Below are 23,880 nucleotides of genomic sequence, written 5' to 3'. Positions count from 1 at the left end.
TGCATGGAACAGTAAATGTTCATGGTAAGTATTATTTACCACTACTGATAATAGAGACATTTTACATATATCACCTCTACTCTTGCAACATCATTACTAGATAGCTAATTAATAAATAAGAATACTGAACTCAGGGACGCCTGAGTGGCTCAGTTGGTTGGACGACTGCCTTCGGCTCAGGTCATGATCCTGGATTCCTGGGATCGAGTCCCGCATCGGGCTCCCAGCTCCATGGGGAGTCTGCTTCTCTCTCTGACCTTCTCCTCACTCACGCTCTCTCTCACTGTCTCTCTCTCAAATAAATAAATAAAATATTAAAAAAAAAAAAAGAATATTGAACTCAGAAAATTGTTCATCCAGAATCACCCAGTAAGAGGTTGCAAGCATGGAATTCCAACATAATTTTGACTTTGGAACCACGTTCTTCCTGTTTAAAATTTAAGTCTATTAACTACCTTATGATCTAGCAACAAATACTATACAACAACAAATACTATACAACTATACTATACAAAATAGTAGATACAAAATAATATACAAAATATACAAAATAATAGATACAAAAATACAGATTCAAAAGGGTACATGCATCCCAGTGTTTACAGCAGCATTATGAACAATAGCCAAACTATGGGAAGAGCCCAAGTGTCCATCAACTGGTGAATAGATAAAGAATATGTGGTACACACACAGACACATATACACACATAGAGAAATATTACTTAGCCATCAAAAAGAATGAAATTTTGCCATTTGCAATGTGGCTAGAGCTAGAGTGTATTATGCTAAGTAAATAAGTCATCCAGAGAAAAACAAATACCATATGATCTCACTCGTGTGAAATTTAAGAAAACATGGACAGATGGTGGGAAGAGAGGAGAGAGGGAAACAAACCATAAGAGACTCTTGAAATAGAGAACACACTGAGGGGTGTTGAGGAAGGTGGGTAGAAGAGGGGCTAGATGGGTGATGGGTATTAAGTAGGGCACTTGTCATGATGAGCACGGGGTATTGTATGTACTGATGAATCACTGAATTCTACTCCTGAAACCAATATTGTACTGTATTTTAGCTAAAATTCAAATTAAAAATAAATAAATAAATAAATAAAATGAAGTCTATCGCAATGTAATTTAACGTATGCCTAGAAGTGGGTAACATAAAACCACATATCCAGATCAAGTGTAGCTCTGTGTCTAAACTGCAACAATCTGCTACTACTGCCTCATCACATGTATCTCCATTTATCACTCAATTTACAGCTTCGATATTTACTATTGATTACTAGTTAATAATTGCATGAGTTTGTCTTATGCCTTCCACTACAGAATAAAAACCCTGAAGCCATAATTCTTTATCTCATCTTCTATTGCCCATAGAACTAATTCATTCAGTGACAGCAACAGTACAACCAGTATGTTTTAGTGAACTGGTCTGATTTTCTTATAAATGCATTCCAAGGTACCAAGTAGAAAGGGGCTTTGGATATTTGACACTCATATAAAAATAATTCCAAAGGGATATAAATTTATTAATTTTTCTTTTTAAATCTCTAGGCAATAGGAAGTGGGGAGATAGTGAATAGGAAAGAGAGGGATTACACTAGGGCATGAGAGCACTTTTGAAGGTGATGAATGTGTTCATAGTGGTGATGGTTTCATAGGTCATATATATATATATGTACACATACATACATATGTGGCAAAACTATATATATATATAAGTTTTGAATACACACACACACACACACGGCAAAACTTAAATTATATGTTTTAAATATTTGCAATTCACTATATGCCAACTGTACCTCACTAAAGCTGTAAAAACAATGCGGGTGGATATAGAGAAAATTGAAATGAAATTATCTTAGGAGTAGGAGGACAACATCAAAGGAGAGAATGCTAAAAGAGTCCAACTGTTCAAGTCTCAAAGACCACACATCATTTAGGAGGCCATCACAGGAGGGGCACAATAAGCTAGCATTGTAAACAGATATGCCAAGAGTTCCATCCTGTAGAGGCAAGCCTAGAGGCAAAAGACTAGCAATGATGAGACCAATGAAAGACTGTGGAGATGAGAGAAGGCATGGGTTGAAAGGTTATCAAGAAGATCAAATAGACAGTGTTGGCTCTGGGTTACAGGGAGACAATGGAGTTAAGGAGTAAAGGATTTGCCTCCAATCTTTAGCCTAGGAAGGTGGGTGGTATCACTTAGAAGGATAGCAAATTTCAAAGAAAAGTTGGTGTCACAAAGGGCTTTATCATCAGCTCAGACTGACCCAGAGAAGTCATGTATCTTAAAACACAACATACCAACATCAGATGGGTACATAAAACATTGTATTTTGTGCATCCATGTAGTCCCCAAGTTACTAAAGGGCCTATGCTTATATTTTGACCCAAATGTCCAACAGCTGTAGAGTAAGTAAACTACAGCATTGTCCAATGGATGGACTCTCAAGCACCAAATAAACACGATAAACTTGAAGATCAATGTAAAAACAATTTGCTAGGTAATCCAAAGCTTTTTTCTTTAGAACAAAATACTGTGCGCCCACAAAGAGATTAGCAACTATGTAACACTGGGGGAATTAAACAACAATAACAAAAAAACTCAAGAAATAAAATACTGCATCTTAATGAATTAAAAAAAAAAATCTTTAAACAAGAGGATGCCATCTCCTCTAACACATTCATGTTTGAACAAGCCTCTTTATCAATACATTTTTCTGCCAGGAAAACATTTTATTGGTGCAAAATGTAAGCTCCTCTCTATGTATCCTCACACTGGGGTTTTCAAATCTGAAACAGTTACTCAAATCAAGTATTTAAAAATTTCTGAAGTATTCTGAATTAAATCCATATACTCTGTACGTGACCAATGGATAAGTTGTTTTTTTTGTTTTCTTTTCCCCCATGAAATTGTGCTGAAAGTGACTTATTTATGGCCTAATTACAGAATAGCGAGGCAGGTCATTGGATTTATTTTAACATCCCAAAACAGCAGACTGGTCAAAGTCGATAGTGATGAAAGAGAAAAATCTGAAACCCAGATCTCCTGAGCCAGCAGCCCTCTATCATCTAATCCATACAGTAATAAATATTTGCTGAGTCTGTTGGATCAAATCATTATTTGCTTATATACTGTTATTTAACAAATGAGCATCATCTGAGCATGTCAAACATGAGATGTGCTGGCATTTTAGTAATCATATTGCATTATGTGAAAAACTTCCACAGCCAACCCAGTATCTCTAGCTCTCCCATCTCAATTCTTTTAACTATAATATCAAAACAACTTCATTAATCTATTACTTACTGATATGGAGACCCCAGAGCAGTGCTACTCTATGTGTTTTTTGAGTCCTAATATATGACAATAGTACAGAAAGTACTTCATTCAGTACTTCACTCAGCATTTCAAAACTTTTACAATGATTGGGCATTACTGCAAAATCCAAGCATATGATTTTGTGTTTTACAAACACATAGATCCATAATGGATTGGAAATCAAAACGACTGCTCCTTTACCATAAACAGGAGACAAGTGCATTAGAGCATATGTGGTTTGAAATAGTTTAGTCAGAGTGGTTCCATCCAATGCAAGTATCATGCAGAAAGAATCCTATTTATACAAGCTTGAATGGCTTTTTATTAATTTTTGTGAGAAAACTGTCTTAGTGTAAGCAATTACAATAGGGCCATATTGTGTCTGGTGCTTATTTTATAACCTCAGGAAGTAAAAAAGTGCCAATCTGACATTACAGAATTGCCAGTTTTATTCCTGAAAACTAATAGAGCACAGAATTTAATGAAATAATGCTGTAGGAAGAGAAAGTATTATCATAGTCACCAGGATGATTCATACTGATAAAGGCTTTGAATTTCAATTTTCCGTGAAAGTTTAAATTGAGATTAGCTTTTACAATGAAATTCAAGTATATGTGCTGCCGAAGTGAGCACTATTACAATGAAATTCTAAAACTGAACTCATGTTACCGTATCATCAGTGAAGGTTGTTAAGTTCCAAGTTCAACAATATGCCAACTTGGAGATCTTGATGGCGAAATGTGGAAAAACTTCCTCACTTTGGTGGTGATAGTGGGAGAGCAGACTAAATATGATAAAGCTGTAAGGATTGCAGTCTCCCTATTTGAAGGAAAAAACACTAACCAAGTCAAATCTCACGAAACAAAATGCTAATCATAAGACTCATTAAGTTATGTCTTTGTGACTCACGTTTCTCCTGGACATAAAGGTAGCCTTCCATTGTCCACTGGCTGGGTGGTCTGTAATCTTGGTTGGCAGATTTCATTCTTTGCATCAACCGCTCTACTTCTTGTCGTGTACTTTCAAAATTATTCCTTGTCTTAAGTAAACAGAAACAATAATTTCATTCATTGTCTCCTATCAGTTTTGAGGAACTTCCTGTCTAAAATTTCAAAACTACAGATAGTGCAAAGGATAACCTTGATTCTCTCAGCACTATTCACCACTTTTCGTGACCTTATATGCTGAGTCCTATGGTCTGACTTTGAATTGTTTTAGTGAAACATGACCTTCTGCATGTTTCTCTTAATCTGTGTGGTATGTGTATTTGTATACTTTATTCTAATTTCCTACCCTAAGATTATTACTAAAGAGAAATCATAACATTTAAAAACATAATGTTTATGAAACAGAGTTTTATATTCACTAATATCTAAGGTAATAAAGCAGATATATAGGGGCTTATATTTCTTTGCGGGGATAAAGACAAAATGAATTCAAATACTTTTATGTGGCACTTAGCAAAAAAAAGAAAAAAAAAATCATCACCCATGTTCTTAAAACTTTTTGGAAGAAATATCACTTAGCTTGGTTTCCAGAAGTAGTTATCATGAAGTTAGCATATAAATTAACTCATAAAGATGAATGGGTTTGCTAGCTCTAACTTCTGTTACAAAAAATAGTTTACTCACATAACAGCAAGTTTACCTAAGGTAAGATATAGAAAGCGTAAGGCTTTTCTTGATCTCTTTTGCATTCAGGCCTATTATTTAAACATTTGTTTGGAAGCAAGCCATATGTTTGGAAACAAAAATCACCACCACTCAACTCTAAAATTTGTTGCAGCCTATAATAAAAGAACTGAACCCCAAAGTTAGGAAAATTTTCTTCCATTTTTGCTACTTCTTAAGCTTTTTTTTTTTTTTTGCAGATTCTTTTAAACATAAGGACCAGAAATTTTCTAATTCCTTACATTCCTCTCTTGTTCTTGAGCTGCAGGGATCTTAATATAATTATAATTTATATGGAAATAAATCATAAAAATATTTTGGCTTTTATAATTTTCCCTTTTAATATTTACTTAAAAAGTCCAAATGCATTCCATATTGAAAAACAATGAAATGACTTGCATGTGAAACCAATTCTGCTAGAAAACCTATATTAAATAAAAAGCTAAAACCCAAAACACAAGTAGAATAAATAGAACTACCTATTTCTCATGGGACACTCCAACCCCATAGTTCCACTTACTGAACATCTCCACAATGGCAACAATCAGATAAGCAATGGAAGACAAGATTTTATAGGAAATTAAGTGAAAGATTTCCAAATTATTATGGCCACTGAGCATTAAATGTATAAATTCATTTATACAAAATTCTCAACAAATACAACTTTCTTATTTGTCAGATTTGATAATGCAAAAATGGATTGGGTAAGTTGTATGAGTGTGTGTATGTATATGTGTATGTGTAGTGTGTGTGTGTTTTTAAGTGATGCTCAGCATCTGTAAATCTGAATTTATATAACTATAAAATCAGATTCTAAAAGGATTAGATAACTTTACAATATAAGCCCTAACAGAAATAGATAGGATGTTTATAAATAATTCTCCATTAAGCTTTAAAGCAGTCTATGAATGCTTTAAAGCCACATTTAAATTATTAGAAAATAAAAATATCACTTATATACAATTTCAGAGAGGAAAAGGACATTCCTTCAATGCTAAAGTTTAACCTTTTCATTTCACAAATATAGAAATGTTACCCTTTGTGCATAAACAATGAATCTTGGAAAACTGAAAAAATTGAAAAAAAAAAGTATTAAAAAGAAAAGAAAAGAAGACTTGCCTGAGGTCACCCAGTAAAATAACGAGAACATCACATAAAGGCAAAAGTTTCCAGCTTTCCAAGTATCTATTGTCTATACCTCAGTAATATTTATTTCTATGAAATTTGCTAGCATAAATTTTTCTATCATACGATTAACTCCTTCTTGGTACATTTTCAAAGAGCAGCTAGAAAAAAAAATGCTTTAATAAATTTATTAAATGACTTTTCTAAATTAGATAAGTTTTGAAATACTCCAAGGCTTGGCCTCATTATAGTTAGTTTCTCTGTCCCCACCTGATTCACTAAGGAGAAGCAGTGAGAACAGGTATAGTCTTACATTCTGCAAGTTGAACTGAAGTTGTTGCTTATATGGTGCAAATTCCTGGGCGAGTTCATATCCCTCGTGATAAAAAGTAAATAAACCCTGAAGGAATGACAAAAGCTGCAAAAAGAGAAAAATGAAAAATGTATTTTAAAAAAAAGATGACCATCAAACATAATAAAATGGGAAGTTATATTTCATTCTAAATCCACAAGCTAATAATTTTTCAACCCCTCTGTTTGGCAAGGCAGACACTTGGGTTGTGAAATAAACCACAAAAGCTAATTTTTACTTCCATTTTGGTAAACAGTGACAGGGACAGTTGTTATATTAACTATTCCACTATTCAAATGCATTGAAGAAATATCCAGCAGAGACCACTAATAGGGATACTCAAGTGACATGGGTCCTACCCTAGAAGAGGTTCTAATCTAGAGAGATAAAACATGTGCAGATGTGAGGAAGACTAAACCAGTAAACTAGAGGTAAGTAGTACCCAAGGAAAGGAGTAAGAATTTGGCCAGATAAAATTAAGAAAAATATCACAAGGTGGCAGTACTGATTCAGGTATTAAATAGACATTTTAGCAAGTAGTGGGAAGAACTAAAAATAGAGGAAAGAGTTGAGCAAAAACTTGGAACTAGATACAGATTTTTCATATGAAGAGTTGGAATAAAATTCTCTTTAGGAAACCACAATGTCTATTAGCCTTCTAATCCCAAACTCACAATGCACTTATTTATTATGGTCATATTCATAAAGCAAGAATGGAGATCTCCATGGACTTAAAGGACACAGTTATTTATATAAATTACACTGAAAAATAATTATTTTTTCATTTAACTCATTGGGATTATTATTACAAACTTGTCCATCAATTTGATCTCTTCCTACAATAAAGTTAGAAAATATTTTCTAGAAATGGCTAATGTTTTTCTAATTCAAATAGCGTATTATGTCTGTAAGCTATTATTTTAAACTGAGGAAGAAACACAATCTGAAATTTTCATAAGTGAATAAATCTCCCACAATCTTCTGTTTGGGGAAATAGGGGGATCAGCTAAGCATCAACTGGTGTGTGTGTTATGATTTCCAACAGACAAATACTAGTTCTGTTTGAAAACAACAACATAATGCTTTTCTTCTATAACAAAGTCAACTTCTTACAAAGTTATGTTCATACCAGAAAACATACTTTCAGGTTGGCTTTAAATTGTAATATTTTGAAGACTTTTCTTCTCTTATTCAATAATTCCTGATATGTTAACCATGAGAGACTATGGACTCTGAAAAACAATCTGAGGGGTTTGAAGTGGCGGGGGGGTGGGAGGTTGGGGTACCAGGTGGTGGGTATTATAGAGGGCATGGATTACACATGGGTGTGGTGAAAAAATAATTAATACTGTTATGCTGAAATAAATAAAAAATAAATTTTAAATTGTCTAAAATACAAAAAAAATATTGTTTTCCAATTTTAAAATTATTTTACACTGTCAATTTTACATCAACTGATAATTGTTATTATCAAAACTAAATACTCAGATTATGCTTTACTAAAATGATGCTACAATATATCTGTAGAATTATCCAATAATTTAAAATATATAGTCTGCACATATTGTGGCCTAATTAAAAAGAACAATATCTTTTAATTAATTGAGATTTGGATATACAGATAAAGAAGTTTTCAGAAACAAATAAGAAAATACTTTTGAAATATATGGATAACACTAGTCTTTGAAATATCCAAATAATAGTTTATGAGTTGTTTGAAGTAGAATTGTTTCATGTTTTAATGTCTATAACTGGTCCCCAATTAGATTATCTTGTTATTAACTGGATATCATACAGGAAGATGCATTATAATATCATCCTAAGTATATAAGATTTAATTAAACATAAAGAGGGGCTTTAAGAATATTTGTTTTAAGTCTTCCCATAAAACACCAAATTCCCTAAGATCTGGCTAAATAAATAAATCTATTGGTATCTTCTAGCACCATTCAGATTCATTCACTCAGTAGGAGACAATGAATGCTGATCACCTACTAGGAAAAGAACAATTTTGAGAGAAGTACAAAGAAGTTACCTACAACGAACAACAACCCACCTTTTCCTCCTGTTCTACATCATTTGGAAGCAACTTCTATGCAGTTTTCAAAAGACAGCATTAGGAAATAACTGCCTCTAGAGGGCAGTAAAGTAAAACCCTTTTAGATTTGAATCTATACTAGCTCATTTTCTTCTCCACAAATTCCATGATGCTAAATTAAGGTAACTTAATAGGACAGCCCGAAAATCTTTTAGATTTGTCCTACATATCCTTTTCTTTGTTCAGACTGCCTGAGTGAGTGGAGCAGTGTGGGAAAGACTACTGTCTCAGCTTATCTTCAGGTAAACCTGACCTTTCAAATAATAACAACTACTAAAAACTACTTGAGACAAATTAATATCCAATCACTTTTGGAGTGCCTGGGTGGCTCAATCAGTTAAGTGTCTGCCTTAAGCTCAGATCATGAACCCAATGTCCTAGGATGGAGTCCTGCATTAGGCTCCCTGCTCAGCAGGGAGTCTGCTTGTCCCTCCCCACCCCCAGTAGGCAAACACACACTCTCTCTCTCTCTCTCTCTCTCTCTCTCTCACACACACACACACACACACACACACTTTCTCTCTCTCTCTCTTTCTCTCTCTCTCAAATAAATAAATAAAGACCCCAGGTTCATGACAAATGCTTAACTGACCAAGGTGCCCAGGCACCCCAAAAATATTAAGTAATTTTTATCATCAGTAAAAGCTTATATAGCACTTTATTATTCTCAAGGGTTTTAGAATCAAATTATTATTTGTCACTCCAATATCCCAGCCAAATATAAACATTGATGCTACATTTATAATTATTTAGCAAGGTGACTACAAGACAGAAAAGGAAAAAATATTCATAATTCCCCAGCCCATTAATGACCAACTTCCAAGTCTTATAGGCCCACAGTTACCAGTAATACTGTGAATGGCAGAAAAAAAGTAAGAAAAGGAGTTGGGAGCTAGCATGCGAGTGAAGGGAAGAACTCTGAAGGAACTGATGTATTAATTCTGGGACTGCTGCTCAGACTGAGCAGAAGAACTGGGATATAAAGACTCTTATAATTGTGTGATCCATTCCTGGTCTCCTAAGAAATTAATCACTGAAAATCTTAGGGAATCTACTACCAAAATTATTAGAACTGATAAACAAGTCCAGCAATGTTTCAGGATACAAAATCAATACACAAAAGTCAACTTTATTTCTATATGCTTGGAATGAACAATCTGGAAATGGAATTAATTCCATTTATAATAGTTTTACAAGAATTAAATACTGAGGAATAATTTGAAGTACAAAATTTATAACTTGAAATGTACAAAACACTGTTTAAGGAATTAAAGAAAGTTTAAATAAAAGAAAGTATTTCATGTTCATGAATTAGAAGACTTAATACTCCCCAAAATGATGGAGAGATTCAATGCAGTCCCAGTGAGAAGCCCAGCTGACTTCTTTAAAATAACTGACATGCTGATGCTAAAACTCATATGGAATTCCAAGGGACCCAGAACATCAAAACAATCTTGAAAAAGGACAACTAAGTACTTAGACTTACACTTTTCCATTTCAAAACTCAATACAAAGCAATGGTAATCAACACAATGTAATACTGGCATTAGACATTAAATCAATGTCTAAGAATTGAGAATCAGGACGTAAGCCCACACTTCTATGGTCAACTTATTTTCAAAAAGGGCACCAAGACTATACACCAGGTAAAGAACAGTCTTTTCAGCAGGTGATTCCTGGACTACTGAATAACCATATGCAAAAGAATGAAGTTGTCACCCTACCTTACACCATAGACAAAAATTAACTAAAGATGAGTGAACTGTACGGTTATGTTGATTTATACCCCAATAAGACTGCTTTTAAAAAAATAAAATATAGTTCACATACAGAGTACTATAATTGATTGAAAAAAAATCCAAATCTCATGTAATACCTCTTTATTTGGCCATTGAAAACTTTAAGAAAATGGGAAACACAGGGCAAAAGCAAGGCATCAATTTTCATCCAGTACAAGTGTCCAGCCTGTGAGTTAAATCTGTACTCTTTGCTATTCCTTACTTGGAGGAAATTTAGAGATAAATATCTTAGATAACAGCCTCAAAATAACTAGTGAATGCTTTAATCCATAGCTATTCAGAGCAATTTATTGAATGGAAATGAAAGAGTATAAAAATATAATCAAATAAATCAGAAAACTGAAGAAAAGGGAGGCAAATATGAAAAGCAGCCTGGGGAGACAATTTTTAAAAGAGGATGATTAAAAAAAGACAGAAGAACGAATGAATGGACAGACATGGGCATAGATCCAATTAATTTTTAAAAAAGGCAAAACTTTTTGAAATCATGGCTATATCAGCAGTCAAGTATCTGTGGAGTTGCAGCAAATTTCCAAGATTTCAAGGGAATGGAATCCAGATGAAGTGGCAGGAGAAAACTTCTGTGGTAAAGAAACAGAAAAAAACAGAACTGTAGCCAACAAGGTGATTAAAGAAGCCATACAGATGGCTAACAGACAACTGAAAAGATGCTGAACATCACTCATCATCAGAGAAATGCAAATCAAAACTACAATAAGGTATCACCTTCTACCTGTCAGAATGACTAAAATGAACAACAAAGGAAACAATCTGTATTGGCGAAGATGAGGAGAAAAGGGAACCTTCTTGCACTGTTGGTAAGAACTTGAACTGGTGCAGCCACTCTAGAACACAATATGGAGGGTCCTCAAAGAATTAAAAGTAGAGCTACTCTATGACCCGGCAATTGCACTACTAGGTATTTCCCAAATGATACAAAATACTGATTCAAAGGGATATATACCTTCCAATGTTTACAGCAGCATTATGAACAATGGCCAAATTATATAAAGAGCCCGAATGTCCATATGTCCATTGACTGATGAATGGTTAAAGAATAATCACAAACTGAGATCGTGTGTGTGTGTGTGTGTGTACACATATTCATCAGCCATCAAAAAGAATGAACTCTTAAAATTTGCAATGACATGGACAGAGCTAGAGAGTATTTTGCTAAGAGAAAGAAGAGAAATAGGATTTTACCCATATGTGAAATTTAAGAAACAAATGAATATAGGGTGAACAAAAAAAGAGAAAGGCAAACCATTAAAAGGCACTTTTTAAAAAGATTTTATTTATTTGACAGAGAGAGAGAGACAGCAAGAGAGAAAACACAAGTAGGGGAAGCTTCCCTCTGAGCAGGGAGCCTGATGTGGAGCTCGATCCCAGGACCCCAGGATCATGACCTGAGCCAAAGGCAGACATTTAACTAACAGAGCCACCCAGGCGCCCAAGACACAACTATAGAGAACAAACTGAGAGTTCCTGGGGGTGAGGTATGGGCTGGATAGGTGATGGGTATTGGGGAGGGCACTTGTGGTGATAGGCATTAGGTGTTGTGTGTAGTTGATGGAACACTGGGTTCTGCACCTGAAACTAGCATTGCACTGTATGTTGACTATAATTTAAATAAAACATTGAAACTACAAAAAATAAAAATAAAAAAAGTTCAACAGAAGCTACATTTAGATAAGGTCTTTACATAACTCATTTCTAACACAAAGTACAAGGAGATGAATCAACCAAACCAATGCGATATATTTTTCTTACTTTTCCAAATTTCTATTCACTATCTAATTGCTTTTACAAATTTCAGATTTTCAGTAAGAGTAGCTAGAACTAAATCCAAGGACCAAAATAGATTTTAAGATGTATGATCTGAGGACAGTTTTATTGTTTATTATTTAGGTTTTCAGTAAGATAGAAACTTAGCCTTTTGTCCTACAGAGTTTTGGGGGGGAAATGACATTTTTATATTTGCTCACTTTAATTTATCCTAAATTAAATTTTCTACACTAAAGCTAATAAATTATACCCAAAAAAGAACACAAAAAGGTTTAGCTTTCAAGACCTGCAGGTCTATATACTATTTGACTTTAACTTAGCAAGTTTATTGAGTCTCCAAATTATTCAAACTTTAGACAACCCCAAAAGTATCTTCTAGTATACTTCATGATATAATAAGATAAAAAGCTAACACATATTAAGCAGATTAAGTAAAATTTTCTTTAGCAAAAGATTTAAAATTAAGTTTAACACACTAATGGCAGAGTGTCAAAAATAGTATGTTTTAGTTACATATAATAGATTATTTTCATTTTTCATATTAATTTTAAACATAATACAAAAAGACTAAAATGAATTCTAAAAAGAATACTCTAATACACGTTCTTACAGTAATACATGTTCTTACAGTATTTCGATGTATATTTTAAAGCATGTTAAAATTAAAAATGTGTTTTTGAAACAGTTATATCTGGCTTTGAAGCCACACTAAAAAACAATTTATCAATATTGTTTTCACATCTAGTGCTGACAATCAATGAGAGCTCAATACCAGCTGATCTCTTACTGATGCTAATGACGCACCAGGCACTTGCTGTGTGTTACCTGCATTGGATGAGCCTCACCACAATCCTGGGAGCTATGGTTTTTATTCCCAATTTACAAATAAAAACCTAAGGTACACAGAGTTTGAAAAACAAGCCTGTAAAAAAAAAACAAGCTGTATGACGAGAGCCAAATTCTATCTTATTACCTCTCAGGCATTATACTTGTCTGTCACTACATGAAAAGTGGTTTGTCAACTGCAGCCTGGTCAGGGAGGGGACAACTTTTTTAAAAAGGATGATTAAAAAAAAAAAAAAAAAAGTATGGAAGAAAGAATATATAGAAAGATAGGTGCACTGATTCAAGCACCTTTACCAAAATAAAGGTCAACCTCAAATTTTTTTCTAATTTTAAGGAATTAAAATAACTTTACAACACAATTTTCTATAGTCATCCATTTTATCTAGTCAGAGCAAGTGTCAAGGAAGGACTAATTGTTATTGTCAGGGGACTAGTGAGACAGAAAATAGTACTATACAGGACTTCAGCTTTGGGGTCTGGATTCCTGGGTCTCCCTCTCTTTACGTTTGTGATCTCAAGCAACTACCAATCTTCCTGTGACTTCCTCATCTGGACAAACAACAACTACCTAACAAGAAAGCTGTTGTATGGGCCATGTGAGAGAACACAGAGAAAACACATGACACGGTAGTTCCTCATAAAATGTTAGTTTCAGCTAAGTATGCAAAAGAATGTGATCAAAACATACACAAACTGCAGGTGAATGAACCGTGAGGGTGTTAAGTCATAAAGGGATTCTCTGGGTTTCTGAGCCACAAACTTTCATGTACCATAATATATAACAAATACACTAGGGCTCAACTCTCTTAGGTAAGTTTGTTCATATTCAGCATACTTGAGAAGCTTTTTCTCCTACCTCTCAAAATTCTCACAAGCTCCAAGCAACTCTGAGAAGCAGAAGATCTTAAGATCAAGAGTTGCAAGATGGGGTTTTTCCCTCTCTGATCTTTCCCCTCCTTTTAGCCCTGAACTTATATATCTTGTTGGCAAATCTGAAAGGATGAAGTTCTAGCCCTGTTTGACAGAAACGTGTGAATAAATGCAAACCAATATGCAATTTAAAATTTTCTAGTAGCCACATAAAAAAATTAAAGCAAGTGAAATTTAATATTTTACTTAATATATCTAAAATGTTATCATTTCAATATTTAAGCAATATAAAAGAGGTTTTGAGATATTTTACATAATTTTTGTACCAAACATTTGCAATTTAGTATGTGTTTTACATTTACAGCCCATCTTAATCTAAACTATCATTTTGAGTGCTCAATAACCAAACATGAGTAGTTGCTACCATATCGGATACTGTAGGTCTGGAGATCAGTTAACTACAATCACTTTCTATATAAGATATGATACATGGAGGGGAAAGGCCATTAAAACTATCTAATGAAGAATTGAGTTTAAAAAGCTGATTTTCTGTATCTTTTAAGAACAGTTACATAGTTTTATAAAAAAAATATGAATGTCCCCCATTCTTATATGTATTTGAACTGGCTTTTCCTTGAAATAATGACACTGTAGGAATATTTATTTCTAATATAGTAATATCCTCTTACCCAAGGTTTTGCTTTCTGTGATTCAGTTACCCACAGTCAACCATGGTGTGAAAGCAGATAATCTTCCTTCTGACCTATCATTAGATTAATAGTAGCCTAACAATAACAATATATTAACAATGCCTACATTATTCACTTTATCTCATGATATAGGTACTTTATCATCTCACATCACCCCAAGAAGGGTGAGTACAGTAAGATATTTTGAGAGATCACATTCACATAACTTTTATTATAGCATATTCTTATATTTGTTCTATTACCAGTTATTATTGTTAATATTTTATTGTGTTTAATTTATAAATTAAACTTTATCTGGTATGTAGGTATGTACAGGGGGAAAAAAACACAGTATACATGGGGCAGGACAGCCCTTGGTTTCAGGCATCCACTGGGGGTCTTGGATTTTATCCATATACCTGTGGATAAGATGGGCATAATATTGTTTCTCCTTAATATTCTGTTGAAATTTTATGGCAAGAAGTAAGATCTTTTTTATTTTTTAAAGATTTTATTTATTTATTTGACAGAGACCACAAGTAGGCAGAGAGAGAGAAAGAGAGAGAGAGAGAAGCAGGCTACCTGCTGAGCAGAGAGCCTGATGCGGGACTCGATCCCAGGACCCTGAGATCATGACCTGAGCCGAAGGCAGCGGCTTAACCCACTGAGCCACCCAGGCGCCCCCAGAAGTAAGATCTTGACATTAATTGAAAAATGTAAAATTATCTCAAACATATGGACATTCTTACTTTATGATATTTAGTGCCAATGATTATTCTCTACTTAAAATTTTCATTCTACATTATATCTAACTACATCTATCTACTGTAATCTATAGAAGATAGATCCCATCCTTGTAACATTTTGCTTTACTCTAATGTTTATCTGTTAAATAAATATGGGCCAAAACTAGAGTAGACTACTAGATTTCTGCAATATAAACAATAATGCAACAGGAATTGGGTTTTCTGTAGAACAAAAAGGGTAAAATATTAGTTTTCTTAATATGTTTCATGTTTATAGCTCCTAGGAACTTTGTTTTTGAAATTAAAAAAAATTTCTTTCCTCAGAATTAATTTGCAAATACATAACCTAAAGAGCAGCACGCCCATGTTTCATTGCTTCCATTTCCATTCTTCTCATTACTGCAAAGGAAATTAAATTTACATTGGATGTAAATTTAATTTACATCCCGTGGATGAAGCTATATGGCTAGAAATGAGAACAAGGCTAAACTGACAGCATTATTATGGTTTGGCCAGACAGACCAATAATAAATGTATAGTAGCCAAGGACGTATTTTGGAAGAAGGACAAATTTAACATCAGTTTTGATTATGGTATCACAAGAAAGGCATGCATTACAGATTTATCAGACCATCCCAGTTTGGGATACGGTAGAGGGAAGGAAGAAAACACATTTCAAGTGAAGTACAGTTTCCACCTCTCTACATGTATTACCAAAGGAATTCATAAATTCTTATCTATCAGTCACCTGTGAGCAAACAATTTTACAGTCTTCTCCTTATATATATGATATCATCTGACAGAATGGTCTAGTTCTCTGTTCCCAGACAGGATACACTATAAAAGAGGCTTTTACAAGGTGATAGGCTACCCGAGTGTCCGTCCCTCCTTAGATATGTCCCTCCCCAGACATGTCCCTCCCCAGACATGTCACTCCCCAGGGGAGATGGAGAGAAGTACTGAATGTGTGAAAAGGTCATTGCAGGTGCAAGGAAGAAAAATAACATAGCAGATAAGAATAGTATCTGAAAGGAATGGGAGCAGACAAGAAAGAAGTATGAAAAAATACCATCAGATATCATGGGCATACACCACAAATTTAGTGTCAAGAAAAGCTAAAATTCAGAAATCCCAAGAAACAGATCCTAAGGAGGAAGTTTGGCTGGAATCAGAGAGGCTTCAAAAAATCATGGTAGGTTTCAGAGGCAGGATTTCGTCAATGAAAAGGGGAAAGGAATTTTAAGTACTGGTCATCTTCCTAGACTGGGGGTTGTTAGGCTGCTTAGTTCTCATTGAGCCACAGATAAGCTTCAGAAGACCCCCTAACTCATATAAAATTTAATGAGATCCCCAAACATCTACTAACCAAGAGGTTACTAACTCATTCTAAGGAATTTAAGACTTAATTATTTGGCAAACAGAACTTGTAGTTAAGACTGTTAACCCAAATAAAGGGTAAAAATTAAATCCCTGAGCCTGTGTTGTGGCCTTCAGTTCCTTAAATTTGTCCAGCTGAAGCATATAAACTTGCCAAGTGCCCAGTTTATAGGAGAGAGTCAGACTGCTTCAGGTGGAGGGAGAGAAGTAAAGTAGAAGTGGCTGGGAGCCAGGCAGGAACTAGAACTCTTCCCAGTATCTGCTCTGTTTCCTATCATCTTAAAGAATCAATGATGGGCTTCCATCTAGAAATGAAATCTCATCAAATACATTTTAAAATGTGTCTTCTTTTCCCTTCTTCCCACAAACTCCACTTAGAAACAGGTATTTTATTTCTTATTATAAACAGATTTCTTTAAAGCTGACATAGAAAAATAAGGATTAAATCATCTTTTAGATTATCTATGTATTTAACTATTGTTATCTACTCATTTCATGGGAATTGAACATTATATATTAACAAAGATTATCTTGAATTACAGGACTTACTTTGATTCATCACAGATGATGCATTATGAAGATGTCTACTCAGGCAATACTGTAACATATTATGGTAGTACTTGGGGGAAAATGCTAAGAAAATGAAGTAGGCTTATAAAGACCAGCCACCTGTTCTTTCCTGTAATGCAATTTACACTAGGAATTCCATTACTTTTTACACTGACTTAGGAAGATAAATGACTTTATAGGGAAGTCAGGCAGATTCCAGCCTTGCAAGGAAGTGGAAGGGGGCAAAGGGAGAAATATAACCTTATGTTTTCTCCTTTCACCTAAAGGTTTAGTAAATAGGTCGCTTTAGTGGGAGCTATATTTACTTAGGTATATATATAATGTGACCCTTTTCATTTTTTAATATTTCCCTTAATAAACCATTTTTAAGAGCAGCTTTAGGTTTATATAAAAATTGAGTAGAAAATATAAAGAGCTCTCATGTGTTCCCTCAACCTCCACCACAGTTTCCCCCATTATTAACATCTTGCATTAGTGTGGTACATTTGTTACAAATGAAAACCTAAGACTGATAGATTATTATTAATTAACTTCTATATTGTACATTAGGGTTTACCCTTTTCATTGTATATTCTGTAGTTCTGACAAATGCATAATGACATGTATTCACTAGTATAGTATCATATAGGATAGTTCCACTGCCCTAATAGTGCTCTATCCTCCACCTAGTAGCCTTCCTCTACACATCCCTTCCCTTTTGTTTTTAAAAATCACATGTCCAATAGAAAAACATTACAAATTTTGTTTTCATAGGCTGTGTTGAACTACTATTTTGTAGGGAAACTGAAACTTACCGGTTCAACAAATTCAAACTTCTTTTTTTCTTGAACCTCTTGAATTTTAAAGACATACTCTAGTGATGCTTCATAAAAATTTTGATGTTCTCGGTCAATCTGTGTATCTGCCTAAAAAGTAAAAAAGGGGCAAATCATGACACAAAGAGTAATCGTTGATAGTTCTATACAGAAAAGGACTCAAGTCCTATTCTACTTCAAATTTTTTATCAAAAATTAAGTTCTACAAAAAGTTTTAATATAGCAATTATTATGCTTTGAACATACAGAGACAAGGAAAACACAGTCCTTGCCCCCTAGAGTTTATATGGTATGGAATGTGAAGAAGAGAGGGAGGATAAGCATACAACATTCACCATAAAAAACATAAAGAAGGCATATTAATATATATGGACATCTATGGAATCATAGAAAAAGAAACAAAATTCAGAAAGAAAATGGTGGTGTATATGTTGAATCTTGAGATGAACAACTGGCAATGAATAGGGAAACACAAAAAAGTAAAGAGGCATGAAAGATACTAACAGAGTTTGTCTATAGAGTAAAAAAGTAGAGGATAGGAGGGTGAATGAAGTAAGGTTGACATCACACTGTAAAAAAATCTTAAATACTTTGTAACAATTTGGATTTTTACTGAGGGAGAATCATTTGAGAATAATCAGTAGAGTCACATCATTAGGTAAAATCTCCGAAAAAAAAATTAAATAGTTCTAACTTAATGAATCATGCTTTATCAATGTTATGCACATTTATTATGCATAACTGCAATAAAGTTCTATTGAAGAAGTATGAGAAAGTGTTATCGAGATAATTTTCTCTTTTATTTTTGATGTTGCCTCTTCTTCATACCTATTATCATCTTTTTTTTTTTTAAAGATTTTATTTATTTAACACACAGGGATCACAGGTAGGCAGAGAGGCAGGCAGAGAGAGAGGAGGAAGCAGGCTCCCTGCAGAGCAGAGAGCCCAATGTGGGGCTCGATCCCAGGACCCTGGGATCACGACCTGAGCCGAAGGCAGAGGCTTTAACCCACTGAGCATCCAGGCGCCCCCTATTATCATCTTCTGATGTCCTCTTTAAAACTGATCTTAATTTAGTAGAGAATCATAATTTTACTTTTCTTTCCCAGTTTTGTACTCTTCATTTCCAGTTGATATTATCAAGAGCAGATGAAAAGAAAAGAATGGGCTCTCTGTGGAGTATTAAGCATCCACCAACAATAATTTGGGAATAGAAAATGCTTTGGAGCCATTTACAATGATAATTTCACATAGAAAAGCTTTAAAAAGGATAAAATTAGGTTTGTTGGCTTGAACATCATCACAGCATATTAAAATTTCATTTGAAACACCTTTAGTAATAACTATTTACTATTAATTAATTTATATAAATAAAAATAATCCAATATTATTAGCAACTCATTAGAGATTTTTAAAGTTGGGAATTCCAAGTTTCCAAACTAATATACAAAAGAACATATAAATCAGGTAGGAAATTTGAACCAGAAGCTTCTCAGCTCCCAGAAAACAGTTTAGGATATATATATATACCTATATATATTTTCTTCTTATCACTGTTAGAAGAATACAATATTTACAGAATGAACAGTAAGGAGGTATAGGTGGTGATATGATCAATGTTTAACAACTGGGTCTCTGGTGGGAATGCCTGATTTGCAGTCTATGCTGGTTTCTGTGGTGTAAATATTCCCAAAATAGCCAGTTCCAAACCACAAACCTACTTTCACTGAATGTGTTAGTTAGGAAGAGATAAGAAAATCAGCTCTCCAAAAGAAAGCTCCAGTACAACACTGGGTGTTTTCAATCTCAGAGAGAAAAATCTATGCCACAAGTTACCTTTGAAGCTTTTCTTTACTTTAAAAAATAATGACACTGATTGTATAGACTAGCACAAGGGAACAAACTAAAATCTTGAGACACCTTTACATCATAGATGGCTACTTGTGGTCAACAAAACTGTGAAGACCTAAATGCTCTCCACTGAAAGGTCTGTTTACAAGGTCAGTCCTTGCTGGTATCGGGCAATGTGGATTTCAGGAAGGTACCTACCACTAACAGGAAAGAGTAGCTCCCTGTGCCTAAATTGTGCCAACAATATGATTTATTACAAACACCTGTTTTCCTTCTGGGAGTCTAGAATTTAAGGATACGAAAGGCAGAGAGTACCTATGTGACCAGCTCCCATAAAATCTATGGGCACTCGGTCTATTATGAGCTTCTAATAGACAACATTTTTACATGTGCTGTCACAATTGATGGCTGTGGGAATTAAGCATGTTCTATCTGTCTCCGCTGAGAGAGGACTCTTGCAAGTTTGTGTCTGCTTTCCTTCAGTCTTCATTCTATGCACTTCTGTTGATTTTTCTTTGTATCTTTTCACTGTAATAAATGATAGCAGTGAGTCCTCCTAGCAAATGGCCAAACCTAGGAGTGGTCTTGACCGTAGGTCCCTGATCTAAGAGTATTAAGTTATTTCCTCAGAAACTTATTGGCCACACACAATCCTATGTTATCAAAAGATAAGGAGTGGGAGCACAAAGGGGAATAAAAGAATATAAATGCTCTTATTGTTTGTCAGTAATGCAGGTTTTCCATTATTTCCAACCTAAACAACTATATTCAATATACTGAACCTGCTTTGAAGAGTCATCCAGAATATACAGAGCTTAAGAAATACTATAGCTTAATTACTTTTCAGTATGAAATTTAGAAAAGCATTCTTTTATTTAAGGTGACTCCCTCTAGTACTTAAGCTCATAGCACGTGTTTCACTAGAAGGCACTTACTCATATATCCAGTAACAGCTGTTGTTCTGTATTCTGTACTGGATCAGTAGGATAACCATCTAACTTACTGTCCCAACTTTTAAAACTAAGAGGGAGCACTAGAAATATTTATGTCAGAACAATATGTATAAACTGCCATTTATAAGATGAATGGGACAGTAAAGTCATCTTGCTAAAAAAAGAAACAAGTTAATTTCTTAAGAAAACCATATAGTTCTCAGATACATAGATTCTCCCCCAGCTCCAATAAGCTATCTACGTCAACTTAAGATAAAGAAAATAGTTCCATGTGATATTTGTCAAATTACCTCCAGAGGAGAAAGAATTTACGCTGGACCCTGAAAAATGAAGAGCTTTAGAGTAGGTAGAAATAAAAGGAGAGGAGTTTGAGAGAGGGAATAGAGTCAAGAAAAGTTATGTTTCAGAAGACTGCCAGGTTTGGAATGATAAGAAATGAGAGTAAAGGCATAAGATAGAATGAGTGCAAACTTCATCATGTAAACAGGACAAAAGCTTGAGGAAGATGTTGATTTGTCAAAGCAGTATTTCAAGAAGATTATGGTGAGGACAGTGTAGAATATTTTGATTAAAAGGCAGGACTGGGTGCATGTGATGATAAAAGACCACTTATTTGATAGGGGTAAACGTGTTTATATAGCCCAGTAAGAAAGAGAAATTGAAAGATGTGGGTATGAGAAGCAAGGGGGAAGCAAGAAACTTAGGTTGCTCCCAAGTTGAAGTTTAAAACTTAAAGATAATTTTGATAACAAGAGATAATATCAGCATTAATTGAGAATTAAATAAATGAGAAACAGAAGCAAATCTGAGAAAATTAGGATGGGGAATTTCACACATTCACTAAGAATTGATAGTCTGAAGTCCTGGGAACCAGCAATAGGCAGAGCAGGTGGTCAGGTATGATGAAATCTTTACCCGGGAGATAGTCATTAAAATGTTACAGGCAGTGCAGAGGAAGAGATTTCAGGGACACACATGCTATAACAATAGAGACATAAACATAGACTCTAAGGGATTCCCTTCATTTAGGAGGTGGGGATAAAAGGAACCTGTTGAAAGACTATATAGTGATATGTGGACCCTTTTTCTCCTCTGTTTTCTTTTCCAGATTATAAAAGAAATATATATTCATTATTGTAAGTTTACTCATTATTCATTAAGACATAAATATAAAAACAAGAATTATAATCCTACCATTTATATTTTGATATGTAACACACAAACTTAAATAAACCTGAATAATACTGCATATTCTGGCTTAAGCTCTACTTTTCCCCCCACTTTATCTAATGAGTATTTTTCAATATATTTAAATAATTTGCAAATAGAACCTTTTACAGCCATATTACACTCCATTTTCACCAAGTTATATTGGCATATTTATTCCAATTATTCATTTGTGCCACTTCAGATGTTTCTCAATTTTTACCCTGTAATTCTTCCATCAATGTATTTATACAATTTTTGTTTCACTCTTGACTGATAATTCCTCCGTAAATTCTGGACAGCATAATCATTTTAATTATCTTGCACATTTAAACTTTGTTGACATAAGTCGTCAAATTTACCTTAGAGTTGACTGAATGAATTTATGTTCCCACTAGAAAAACAAAAGTGTACTGTTTGCCACACCTTCACTATGCATATTATATTCTCATAAGTTACAATAATATCCTGCTGCAATTACTAAACTGCATTGTTTTCTTAATATGTGTGACATTGAAACTTACAGTATTTATATAAAAAAGAAACTTAAAATTCTTATTATGGTTTATATTTCTTCTTTGATGAAATATACTTTTATATTCTTTTTAAAATTTTTATATTTTAACTCCAGTTAACATACAGTGTTACATTAGTTTCAGGTGTAAAATATAGTGATTCAGCAACACAGTACTCATCAAACGAGTGCACTCCTTGATCCCTATATCACCTATCTAACCCATCCTCCCACCTCCCCTGTGGTAACCATCAGTTTGTTCTCTGTAATTAAGAGCTTGCTTGAATCTTGGTGTCCTTCTCTCTCTTTCACCCTTGCTCTTTGTTTTCTTTTTAAGGTTTTTATTTATTTCCAGTTAACATACAGTGTATCATACAGTGATTCAACACTTCCATACATCTTTGTTTCTTAAGTTCCAAATATTAAATGAAGCCATATGGTATTTGTCTTTCTCTAACTGAATTATTTCACTTAATATTATAGTCCCTACCTCCATCCACATTGGTGGGAACGGCAAGATTGCACTCTTTTTTATGACTGAATATTCCATTACACACACACACACCACTTCTTTATCTGTTCATCTTTTGATGGACACTTGGGTTGCTCCCATATACTGGCTATTGTATAAATTCTGCAATAAACACAAGGGTGCATATATCCCTTTGAATTAGTGTTTTTATATCCTTTGGGGAAATACCCAGTAGCCTGATAACTGGATCATAAGATAGTTCTATTTTTAACTTTTTGAAAAACCTCCATCCATGGCTACATCATATTTGTGTTCCCACCAATAATGTAAGAGAGTTCCTTTGTCTCCATATCTCACCAACACTTGTTCTTCGTGTTTTTTATTTTAGCCATTCTGACAGGACTGAGGTGAAATCACCTTATAGTTTTGATTTGCATAGCCCTCATGGTAAGTGATGATGTGACTCTTTTCATGTTTTTGTTAGCCATCTGTATGTTTTCTTTGGAAAAATGTTCATGTCTTCTGTCCATTTTTAAATGGATTATTTGGATTTGGGGTGTTGAGTTTTACAAGTTCTTTATATATTTTGGATACTAACCCTTTATCAGATATGCCATTTGCAAACATCTCCCATTCTGTAGGTTCCCTTTTGTTTGGTTGGTTGTTTCCTTCACTGTGAAGGAACATTTTATTTTTGCTGTAACCCAAATAGTCTATTTTTGCTTTGTCTCTCTTGCCTCAGGAGACATCTAGAAAAATGTTGCTATAGCCAAAGTCAGATAATTATATCTGTGCTCTCTTCTAGGATTTTT

General features: G+C 34.1%; 1 protein-coding gene across 3 annotated transcripts in view; it reads right to left on the bottom strand.

Moving 5' to 3' along the window:
- ARHGAP42 (Rho GTPase activating protein 42) overlaps positions 1–23,880 on the bottom strand; it is a 279,033-nt gene that overhangs the window by 55,854 nt on the left and 199,299 nt on the right. For all 3 annotated transcript variants that reach the window (XR_001177542.2, XM_004780869.3, XM_013050169.2), the window contains 3 exons: positions 18,052–18,162; positions 6,439–6,543; positions 4,240–4,369 (listed from right to left, as the gene is read on the bottom strand). Coding sequence is in view for 2 of the 3 variants with exons in the window: in XM_004780869.3 (XP_004780926.1) it covers positions 4,240–4,369; positions 6,439–6,543; positions 18,052–18,162 (346 nt within the window). In the remaining variant the exon portion in view is untranslated. The remainder of the gene's footprint in view (positions 1–4,239; positions 4,370–6,438; positions 6,544–18,051; positions 18,163–23,880) is intronic.

This window comes from Mustela putorius, unplaced genomic scaffold (assembly GCF_011764305.1).
Source record: "Mustela putorius furo isolate JIRA1106 unplaced genomic scaffold, ASM1176430v1.1 tig00000460_pilon_pilon_pilon, whole genome shotgun sequence".
Lineage (NCBI taxonomy): Eukaryota > Metazoa > Chordata > Mammalia > Carnivora > Mustelidae > Mustela > Mustela putorius.
Note: the sequence above shows the minus strand (reverse complement) of the source record. Positions and strands in the feature narration are given on the sequence as shown.